The sequence below is a fragment of the Pundamilia nyererei genome, unplaced genomic scaffold (assembly GCF_000239375.1).
Source record: "Pundamilia nyererei isolate P.nyererei 1_Seehausen unplaced genomic scaffold, PunNye1.0 scaffold00009, whole genome shotgun sequence".
Lineage (NCBI taxonomy): Eukaryota > Metazoa > Chordata > Actinopteri > Cichliformes > Cichlidae > Pundamilia > Pundamilia nyererei.
The window spans coordinates 2,137,810-2,148,907 of record NW_005187410.1 but is presented as its reverse complement, the minus strand read 5'-3'; the positions used below and the strand labels follow the sequence as shown (position 1 = coordinate 2,148,907).

Genomic DNA, 11,098 nt, shown 5'->3' with positions numbered 1-11,098 from the left:
TGTTTTTGTCTTGTATAATTTATATATTCAGTGAACATTTGCACATTTCAATAAATAAAGAAATGAGGAGTGGCTTAATACTTTCACACAGGAATATACACGCATTTCTGTCTCTCAAGATCTATCTCATAAATGAGATCTAGATAGATATTTATGGAACATTTATGTGTTACCAACAAATAGCTGAATTCTTTTTTGTAACAAAACAGGAAAACAGGTAGATCTTTGAAGGAACGATTGCACCCGTTTTCAATTTTCTTCAGAAAATATGCGGCGTGGCTTTTGCACACACACAGCAAAAAATAAATAGAGGACAATAAAAGAAGCACTAAAGAGTCGGGGACAAACAGAAGAGCCAGACCACAGAGGTTTGGGTACAGTACAGCATTTATTCCATGCAGTTGTTTGCGCTGATTTAATTCTCCCAGTTACTCGTTGCACTGTACACTGGATAATACAGGAAATTGACAGGATTGGTTGATCATAATGCCTTTCAACAGGAAAGAGGATAGAAACAAGAGTAACAAAGAAACATGAGTCTGATAACACAGGACGAGGCAACAGGATGTCCACAGTTAGAGAGACGATTTCACAGAAATTTGAATGCAAGTTGTTTTTTTTTTCCCAGTAAGAATGAGAGGAAGTGGGGGTCCCCGCAGATGTACCGAGGTCAGCATCGCGCATCCCTCCAGGCTTCACGCCTCATTTACACTGCGGGGACAGCCCACTGACCGACTTATGTTTGAAAGTGGTTCCTAACAACCTACGATGAGATAATTACTGATGTAAAGCCTTCTAAATCAAAGCTAAATGACGAATGGTCCCCTGCAGGGTCAACGTGACGATGCTTTTGTTCAACCACACACACACAAATACTGTCCTCTTCCCTGACCAATTCATTGTGCTTCCTTTAAATAATACTTTCCAGGAGAGAAGTCGTAGGTCGTGACATTTCTGAAGCTGCCTGAAATTAAAAAGAACACTACTCCTCCTCACCAGTCATCCAAAATAAATTAAATTCAACAATCATGTAGGCCAGCTACAAAGAAAAAAAAGATCAAAATTAAATTAAAACTACACAACAATCATACTTCACAGGATATACGCCAGAAAGATAATGTTATTAACAGCTTGATCGGATTACCCCGTCATTACAACACGCTGGGTTATTTCACACGAACGTAAACAAGAGTGAAGGAGGAGGTTCGAGGAAAGGCAGAAGGTGTAAGCCTTTCTGAAGCTGTGGAGCAAAAGGCAGTCCGTCCATCGGCGTTAATAATCACCTTGTGCTGCTGGGGTTTATGACTCACACCCTCCTGTAGTGTTCAATACTGATGTGGGGACAGATTTCAAGAGTTTCCTGCTCAACCAGTCCGCTGGTCATCAAGCTCAAGGCTTTGCCAGAGCTGTGCAATGACAAAGAGAGAGAGGGAGGGAGGCGATAATGGGTCGCATGACATTTACAGGTGTTTATGTACAGGAGTAACACTGAGATGAGGTCGCTCCGGTGCTCCGTGGCCTCGTCTCTGGCTTATGTTCCTTTATATGCAGAATCTCAGCCGTCTGCACACGCTTGAGCCGGCAGCTTGACATCATTATCGTTAAATTGAAACTGGCTGTTTGTCAGCTTGAAGATCAGATCAGTGAGGATGATGACAGAAATGGGGCTTATTAAAAGCAAAACAAAAGAGAGCTCTCTCACAGATGCAGTATCCCTTTTCAGCGACAACCAGAGAGGTAAAAAGTAATATTGTTCTGGATAACCATCAGGAATTAAATGATGTTAGTCAGAAAAAGGGATGAGTCAGGTTATTTACATAACACAAGCCTAACTGTCGCCATCTAGTGGCTGCCCATATATTGCTCTTGCACAAAACCTGACCATCCCAAGCAGCAAAGACATGGCCACAAAAACGAGGCATTTTAACAACGATATTCAGAAAAATTCAGAGAAAACTGTTTCTGCTGGACGAAAAACCGCAAAACAAAAAACATCAGTGCTTTGTTTTGAATCTTTATCATACCGTTTAGCAGCACAGGGTTAGTCATTTTATCACCTTTCACAGAAACACAAAATAAAGATTCCCTCTGATCACATGTTTAAAGATTGCTTTTAGGAGAAGGGTTAGCTCTGTAATCGTGAGATTTTCCATGCATGTATATGGAGTTTACAGGTATGGCTGTTATATGCTAAAACACACCAAGTGCATCACCATCTCATCTTCCTGCGGACGGTCACACAACTTGTCATTAAAGAGAACATTTCATTTAAAGGCTTTTTCTCATACTTTTTTTAAAAAAAACTTTAAAACAATGTCGAGTCCTGACTGCCTTTCAAAAAAAGCAGCCGTGCATGTTTGTGTGAATTGGAGGTCTTTGGGAAAAAAATGTAACTCTAAAGTGCGAAACATCTCACCATTACACAAAAATTCTGAAACCACCTGTGGTATGTGCTAAAAGCCGCAACGCTGATTAGACTGTGCGCCACACTAAAGATCGGAGATGGCCTGAAAGCTGCAGGGAAAGACCTCGAACCAACCATGCATGCATTTTATCCGCTGAAGACCCACAAACAACCAGAACAGATTCTTGACAAAATATTAAAATTAGCATTTAACTTATGATTTTTCTAAATTTGAGCCCCGTGTGGAGTTTGCATGTTCTCCCTGTGTTGTCTCTGCGTATGCAGGCTTCAGGTTCGGTTAACAGGGGATTCCTAACTAGCTGTAGGTGTGAAATGCGAAGCTCCAGCCTCCCAATCACTCCTTATTGGATAAAGAGAAGGAACTCTTTGAGCTCTTGCTTTTTCAAACCTTTGATTGCACTTTACTACATGCACTAATGTTCCAAGTTATTAGGAAGAAGTGTAGCATTTATTTTGATTTTGAATCATAAATGAATAAACCATCCAGATTTAAGTAGGTGTGTGTGCTGAGGAGGACAGAGGACATTAGCTAACCATAAGCCTATATTTTTTCAGATTTTTTAAATAATACATTTTTAGTTTGGTCTATATGCTTCTTAACCCCTTATCACAACACATGACAAAATAATTTTCATCTTTCAGGAACCATTTGAATTTTCTCTCAAGGCAAAATCAGTTGAGGAGTGCACATGGTAACATCTCGGCTTAGTTGGTTTTACTGTCCGTGTTCAGCCATCAGTACCTTGTGAATGCTTTGTGGTACCGTGACACAACAAATATCCCTGTGAAGCTCGTGATCCCTTCTTTCTGAAACCCTTTGAATTGTGTCTCTGGCACAAACAGAAACAGAATTACGGTCATTTAAAGAGCTCTTCTAAAAGGGCCCTGCAGCTGGGCTGATGGTGAAAAGAGTTAAACTGATAAATTATTAAACATGTGATCAAAGGCACCTGTATTTGCATGTGTTTGGTGAAAAAGGATTAACCAAGAAACTCTTTAACTATTTGGGACTACATAAGGAAGTATTTTAAGAAAAATAAATAAATCTGGCCTACAAGATTCACACTTTGAATGTGAATGGATTAGTGTTTATTTAAGTATTTTAAGTGCCTTAAAGGAAATTCTAAAATCCCACTCTGGACTTAAAAAAAATAGCCTCTATAAGCAGCTCTGACGCCTGGCGCTCTCCGCTGGCTACCAGTCACTGTGCTCGCGTCTAGCCAGCTAGACATGCAAGATCCTGAACAAGCGACTTCTTTCTCACTCGTGTTATTGCTGTTATAATTCGCAAATAATGACCATTTTGGACATCGGCATAATCCACCCTGCTAGAAAATGATCCGTGGAACATGCCGAACCTGAAGATTTCAAGAAATGGGATACTGCACCTGGATGCCTCGTCTCCACATCCCATTAAAGTCTGTTACAGCAATAAAACGTTGAACATCAAGGCTATCTGTAAGACCTTTTCGAGTATTCCTGCATGGTCCTTAATATGTGCCGCTCAAAAAAACAAAAAAAACAAAACACATTCCTTCATATAATTGGTCCAGTCCAGTTTCACAGTCCTTGAACGATCCTGAGATGAGACTTGAAACTGTAATGTCTAATGGAGAGGAAAGGACTTTGCGTTGTCACACTCACATTCACTCACACTCTCACACACAGATAACTCCCTCAGTAACTCTGCCTGTGACATCTGATTGCTGATGACGATGGCATGTCTTTAAGAGAAGGACGAGCAGAGTCAGAGAGGAAGAGTCTCTTTTCGTTTTTGTTTTTTTTCTTTAGCTCTCGGCCACGTCTCTATCTCCGATGCTCTGTCCGCTTCATGCAGTCTTGGGGCAGCGTTTTCATTTCGCGAGCTGCATAAGCATGCTTCGACAGCTACGTGAGGGCGGGGGGATCCTGAAGAACAGACACATCCGGTGGTTTCAGGGAGGGAGAAAATCCAGTTGCGAGGCAGGTTGTTCATGCTGGTGTTCACAATGTTTTCCATGAGCTCCATGCTCCCCACTTTACTCACAGTGGGGAGGCGGGGTGGAAGCGGAGGAGGTGGGGTACTGGGACTTGATACTGTAAACTCATGATAAAGCAGGTTGGTCAGGCTGCAGTATGAGCTGAGCGATTGCTTGTTGTTTGGAGATGTCTGTCCACGACAGTGAGATGTTGAAAGCCGCTTTTATTCTGGGTCAGTCACCTGAGAGACCAACTACTGCAGTTATGCATCTCCCCACTGAAAGCCATCATCCTCTGATTGATAAGCCCTTCTCATCATGATCATCATCGTCATCATTTGCACCTTCTTCCAGTCCTGGTCTCTCTCCATCACAAAGTAAACCCTTGTTTGGATTCAAAATGTCTGTTTATTTCCTCTCTGTTCAGATCAGAGAAGTCTCATAGCTCCTGAATTTTCCTTCAGAACTCAGACAAAAATAAATTATGAACGTTAAACTATCTATTGTACATTATCATTCAAAAGGGAATCCCTGCAATGGGTTGCCTGAATGCTGTGCTAGATGAGGGGTGGGGGTCATATGGGAGAGATTACATAGGACGTTGCTATAGGGAGCTTTGTTTACAATGTTTGTCCTCTTATTGCTGTATTTTCTGCAGAGCAGAGAGGGACATGATGGCCTCCAGGCAAGAAAGATGATGAGCCCTTTAGGCAGGTTCACCACGAGGAAGGAGCCCCGACTTTGTTGTTTCTAATAGTGGCATCGGAGCACTCTGCTTCTGACGAATCGCAGTCCGAGTCCCCAAACTGTAGCGGATTCTGAGAGACAAAAGGGAACAAACAGGGGAACATTAAGAAAGATCCAGCATCAGGGATGATTTGAGATGCATTATGATCTCAAGAATGAGGTTTTGTGCAATGCAGTAAATAAAATAAACATAAATTAATGTTTCTTATGACTCCAAACAAAAAGGGTTTGGATTCATTAGTTCCAACTTTAAATATGACAGGCTATTTGTATTGCTGACATAGCCACCCCTTTATGACCACAGTGGGTGGATGTGTTGCCGGCAAATCTGTAGCAACTGTGTTATGCTATCATGTGAATATGGACCAAAATCTCTGTGGAATGTTTCTAGCACCTTGTTGAGTTTGTGCCACGAAGAACAGTTCTGAAGCCAAAAAACGGGTGCAACCCCCGCTTCTTTCAAGGTGCATGTAAGATGTACCATAGTTTATAATAAGGTCAGTATGGACTGATTACACCCAGCTCTGCTCCTGCTTGTGCATGGGGAGCAGCTAAAACCACTTGTTTCAGGCAGAGGATGAACTGATGAGCTGCAGGGATTTTTTTTTAAACTGAGAATCATTCAAAGCTACTGTAGCAAAGTTCAAAGATAAAAATATAGAATTAGAAATGAGCACATTCGGTCCCCTGTAAATGAATAAATTAAACATCAAAGTAAAATGATTTAATGCCCTACATACGAATACAGAGTGTGTTCATCAGTAGTGATAGAGCAAAGGCTTACTATTAATAAGTGATGTGCATAGTGTCACATTCTTTCAGTCTATATGTAGAAGCCCAGCCCTTTAAACCATCTGAGAGCTTTTATTTGGCCACAGAAGTGCTTTCAGCTAAATGCTCATATCCGCATGCTAAACCCATTTTGGTAGTAATCCTTTAAACAGCCGCTCATGGTGGCGCTGGAGGAAATGTTAGGACACCATCAAAGTCAGAAGACTATCTGGACTGAAGCGGTGGATCTTACCACCCTTCGAGCTACATCTGCATAGAGATTCACGCAAACTGACCTCGTAGCTGTGTTCGTCGGAGCACAGCTTCCCCAACGAGATCTGCGTCTTCACCCTGCGGACGGCACACTCCTTGTCAGAGAGGCCGTCTGACTGGGTGGAGATGTCGATGGGGATGTCCGGCGTGTGGGACAGCAGCTCGTCCAGGTGTTCCTCCTGACTGGCGCTCAGCCTCTCCAGGGGTCCGCTGTGCGAGTGGTCACTGGTGTTTCCTTCCTCTCCGTCAGACACCGACAGGTTCTCTGAGCTGAAAGTAGAATAGGACTGGAAACTGCTCATACAGCGATGAGGTCTGTCAAGGAGAGAGGGGAGAAAAAAAAATGAAAAGAAAACTTCCACATGGTTACTGCAGCAGTTTCTTTTGAAAATGGCTCCTAGTTGATCTGCTAAAGATCATTTTCTTTTGCTGCAAACTAAATGACCTTCTGTATTCACCTCTGTCTCCTTGGAAACTCCACTTCACTATCCACCTCTCCCTCTTCTTCTTCGGATGACTCATCACCACCCTGAAAAAGAAGCGGTAACAGCTTTTAATCCCACACAAGCACACGTTACATACTCATCGGTGTAAAGGCACCAGCTCTGCTCACCTTCCTGAGCGGCCTGAGAGTGCGGGGCAGTGCAGAGGGCAGTGTGTGCGCGTTCTGGGATGCATCCTGTTCCTGCGTCTCTGTCTTCTTTGTGGTCTCTCCATCTGAGACTGTGTCTTTGTTGTGTGCCCCCAGAGAAGACTGGTTGCCCTCTTGGGTGTTGAGCAGCGAGTAGTGCGGCAGCTCTGGGTGGCTTGATAGGGGAGGGGTCTCCTGACAGTGTAGACAGCCGGGGAAGGGGTGAGCCTGGCAGCAGGGACATAAAGAACCAGCACCAGCGCCTGATGCAGGTTTGGAGCCGGTGGATGAAGTCCGCTGTCGCGTGTCTGCATCCACAGCGGTGGAAATGAGGTCAGGACTGGAGCCAGAAACGCGGCGCTGCATGTGGTCAGTTTGAGGGCTACGGAGGGCGGCGGCGGGGCCGAAGTATCGCAGGTTGTTGGCACAGTTGACAACAGCCTGCTCGCGACCTTTCAAGGGGAGAAAGTTCCCCTCAGTTTGAGGAGGGTGGTGGTGGTGATGATGGTGGATCGGTTGCTCCTGGAGAGAGTGGGTTTCTTCTGGTGCTCCAGCAATGGGTTTCAGCACAGTGGAGAACTCGCTGTGGCTTCCTTTGCTGTTGGCGCGGCGGTGACGAGGCTTGCTTCGGTACCGGGCTTTGCCAGGAGGGGTGGAGACCTTCGGGCTAGCAGACAGCGGTGAGGGCGACGGGAGAGGGTCTACGCTAGGGATGCCATCAGAGCGAAGCAGGTCTGGCCTGGAAAATATGAATTGTATTCAACAGTTCATTTAAGTATTTAAATGACACTCTGACCTGAGCTGCGATAAATCACACATCTGCAGCTGAACCTACAGATACATGAACGTGTAACTTTTAATAGAGATAATACGTTTGAAAATCAGACCTTTTGGTGGGAGGCATCCCAGGTTTGTGGGAAATGCTTCCTTTCTTCTTGATGAGCTTCTCCACAGCGTTGGATCTAACGATCGGTCGGACTAAGTGGCGCTTGTAGCTGCCGGGATATTTCTTCTCCACCGCCTGCTCTCTCCTACGGTGATGCACAGAACTAGATTTAAGTCAGATCATGGGGGAAAAGCAGTCACACTGCACTTTAGTTAAACACAACATAGCAAACATTAACGGGAAGTGAAAAGCATTCCTGACATGTAAAGCTACATCGAGGAATCTGCAATAATTTAAGAAACTCACTATTTATGTACATCAAGCGTAAGTCAAAAAAAGCAGAGACTCATAGGAAAAATCTAAAAATACTGACGATACCATTCAGATCATTTTTGTCACTCTAGCTAGCTGAACATGCTTTCAGTTCTGTTGCAGTTTGTTACTGGAAATGTTGAAAGAGAGGAAATACGGGCACAATGAGAGCAGGATACTAGTAAAGCACAGATGTGACAAAAATGTTTATCGACATACTTCATCAGCTCCTTTTCTCGGACCTCCAGCTGCAGCATGATGGCACTGAGCTCCATGTAGAGGTTGTTGGCTCTCTCCAATTTCCTCTCATAGTGCTCCCGGATGTCCAGTGCATGCCTGAGAACATGCATGAAATGCATCCAAATGTTCAACTCCAGTAACTTCTGCTTTATGTACAAATTAAAAACCATGTCTTCTATTAACAAGCCACATGTCTGCTCTCTTTTCCCCACACACCTGAGTTCATCCCTCCTGCGTCGGATCAGCTCCTCGTCCAGCCTGTGGATGCAGGTGCCTTCACTTTTGATCTTCTCAAAATGCTTCTTCACCTCCTCCCTCCATTCTGCCTGTAATATGGACTTACACAGTCAACATGCAGCCAGAGCATTCACTGCACAAAGAATTACACTGCAAAAAGCACACAAAGTTAAGGTGTAGTCTTGCATTTCTCAGTATTGGTCCAGACCTGAGACTTAAAGTAGGTCTCCTGAGGAGTTCCCAGAACATCTGCAGAGGCGATGTCGAGATGTAGGAGAATCTGACGAAACGACGGCCTATTCCTGGGCTTTCCCTGCCTGGAGTTCATGAAAATCATGAAGGAAGATACACAGAGTATGTTTACGTTCTAGCAGTTATCATATTTTAAGTGATGTAGTAGAAAAGCTGTTTTTGCTCACCATGTCTGTTTCATGAGGATTTTAAACCCATCTGGGCACGTGGAGGGGACGGGAAGGTGGAGACTGTTGCTGCCGACACCCCAAATAATGGCGGATGAGTCCACATCTTTGTAGGGAATCTCTCCAGTCAGTAGCTCCCATAACACAACTCCAAATGACCTGCAACACACAAGCAAAGATGGACAGGTTTCATTGCAGAAACATGACTATTAAAGATGACACTTAAAATATCCTTTTCTATGATGTGGAAAAGCTAAACATTGCTTCATATTTCTTCATCTATTACTCACCAGATGTCTACTTTTTCAGACACAGGCTCATTTCTTATCACTTCTGGGGCCATCCAGGCCACCGTCCCCGCAAATGACATCTTTGTACTTTTATCACTGAGCTCTTTGGATGTGCCAAAGTCTGAGATTTTCACAGTGTCGTTGTGGGTCACCAAAACACTAAAAGATGCACAAAGAGAAAACACAGCAAGGTCAGTCTATTTGGTTAAGAGGAGTGTAAAAAAAAAAAAAAGGGAAAAAAAAGGCAGACAAAGCAGGATGAGTTGGCCCGGGGTTAAAACATTCAGGCTGATGATGATGATAATGCACAAGTTTTTACAGGGTATGAGCTTTTCTTTCTTTAGCACTTAGAATCAGTTTTAAGCCAAAACGACTTCGCTGATAGAGAAGCATCTGAATCACCCCATTAGTCGAATGAGTCTGACCTTTCCAGCACACTCAGACTGCTATTATTCTGCTGACTAATACAGTGTGCGGCACTGCTGCAGCACGATGATATTGATTAGAGATGCAAGCGTGCAGCGGGGATGAGGCAGAACAATCTGTCATACTCTTACATGAAGACGAGTAGCTTTTGTTAAATTTGAGAATGGTATTTGAGTTAATGTCAGACTATTCAGAGCAGAAAGGATGGATTGTGTGAACACAGCACTCATGATGCACCAGGAAAACTATGCATTTCATTCCCACAAAAAAAAGAGTAAATAACTTAAATTTGATTTAGGTCTACTACTGTGTTTTCTCAACACAAATGTATAAGATGCTCCTCCGTCAGAAAGTTAATCAGCTTCCTGCCCGACAAACTCACTTAGGAGACTTGAGGTCTCTGTGGATGATCTTGTGCAGGTGTAGGTAGTTCATGCCGCTGGCAATGCCTGTGGCCCAGTCCACCAGCAGCCTTGGGGTCACTTTCCTCCCCGCTCTCAGCACCTCATACAGCTGACCCTGGGCACAGTACTCCATGATAATGCAGTAACAAGGTGCCTGGGTGCACACACCCCTGACACAGAAAAAAAGACAGAATACATGTTAAACACACCCAGAGCGCCACCAGATGAAACAAACGCGTCACGCACAAGGGCGAGTGACTGTGGACTTACTTGAAGCTGATGATATTGGGATGCTTGAGCTTTCGCAGGTGTTTAATGTCCGTCTCCTTCTGTTCTCGCACCTTCTTGATAGCCACTTCCTCGGAGCGAAACTTGCCCAGGAAGACGGCACCCTGTGCTCCGCTGCCGAGCCACTGCAGCTCTGAAATCTCCTCGAAAGGAACCTCCCACATGTCTGAAATCAGGTTAGCAAGTTTTGTCAAAATGACCACAGCATCCTGTTACTTTGCAAAGTGTACATGATGAACTACATGTGTTCTTTAGCAACTTTTTTGTCAGTAATGTCAGTAATACTTGCTTTTCAGAACACTGTTTTATAGGCTTACAGCCCAAGGATAATGGATGTTTGTGTGTCTTTCATTTCAGTTTATATAAATGTGAAGCTACTCCTACAAGTTGTGAAGAAGTAAATACTTCATATTGGTTTATAGCAGTGGTGTCCAAACCCAGACCTCGAGGGCCGGTGTCCTGCAGGTTTTAGATGCGTCCTTGATCCATCACAGTTTATTTAAATGGCTAAATTACCTCCTCAACACGTCTCGAAGTTCTCCAGAGGCCTGGTAATGAACTAATCATTTGATTCAGGTGTGAAGACCCAGGGTGAGATCTAAAATCTGCAGGACACCGGCTCTCGTGGCCAAACCTGCTCCATAGGTTCAGATACCTATAGGTACCGTCTCCATCACAGCAGGTCTCTTATCTTGTAAAACCTTCTTTCATTCTTGCTGCTATCTTTCTGTCCCCTAACACTCATCTCCACCCACTCCACCCTGCCTGTTCTCTCCATTTCACCCCTCTTG

General features: G+C 44.0%; 1 protein-coding gene across 8 annotated transcripts in view; it reads right to left on the bottom strand.

Moving 5' to 3' along the window:
• Positions 1-369: 369 nt before the first annotated feature.
• Positions 370-11,098, bottom strand: part of map3k13 (mitogen-activated protein kinase kinase kinase 13) — a 38,137-nt gene continuing 27,408 nt past the window's right edge. For 7 of the 8 annotated variants that reach the window (XM_005723333.1, XM_005723332.1, XM_005723334.1 and 4 more), the window contains 12 exons: positions 10,290-10,473; positions 9,998-10,189; positions 9,190-9,348; positions 8,900-9,058; positions 8,689-8,797; positions 8,460-8,569; positions 8,223-8,339; positions 7,693-7,854; positions 6,788-7,544; positions 6,633-6,703; positions 6,198-6,489; positions 370-5,201 (listed from right to left, as the gene is read on the bottom strand). In XM_005723333.1, coding sequence (XP_005723390.1) covers positions 5,100-5,201; positions 6,198-6,489; positions 6,633-6,703; positions 6,788-7,544; positions 7,693-7,854; positions 8,223-8,339; positions 8,460-8,569; positions 8,689-8,797; positions 8,900-9,058; positions 9,190-9,348; positions 9,998-10,189; positions 10,290-10,473 — 2,414 coding nt within the window. In that variant the 3' untranslated portion in view covers positions 370-5,099. The remainder of the gene's footprint in view (positions 5,202-6,197; positions 6,490-6,632; positions 6,704-6,787; positions 7,545-7,692; positions 7,855-8,222; positions 8,340-8,459; positions 8,570-8,688; positions 8,798-8,899; positions 9,059-9,189; positions 9,349-9,997; positions 10,190-10,289; positions 10,474-11,098) is intronic. The other variant, XM_005723339.1, reaches the window with a different exon arrangement.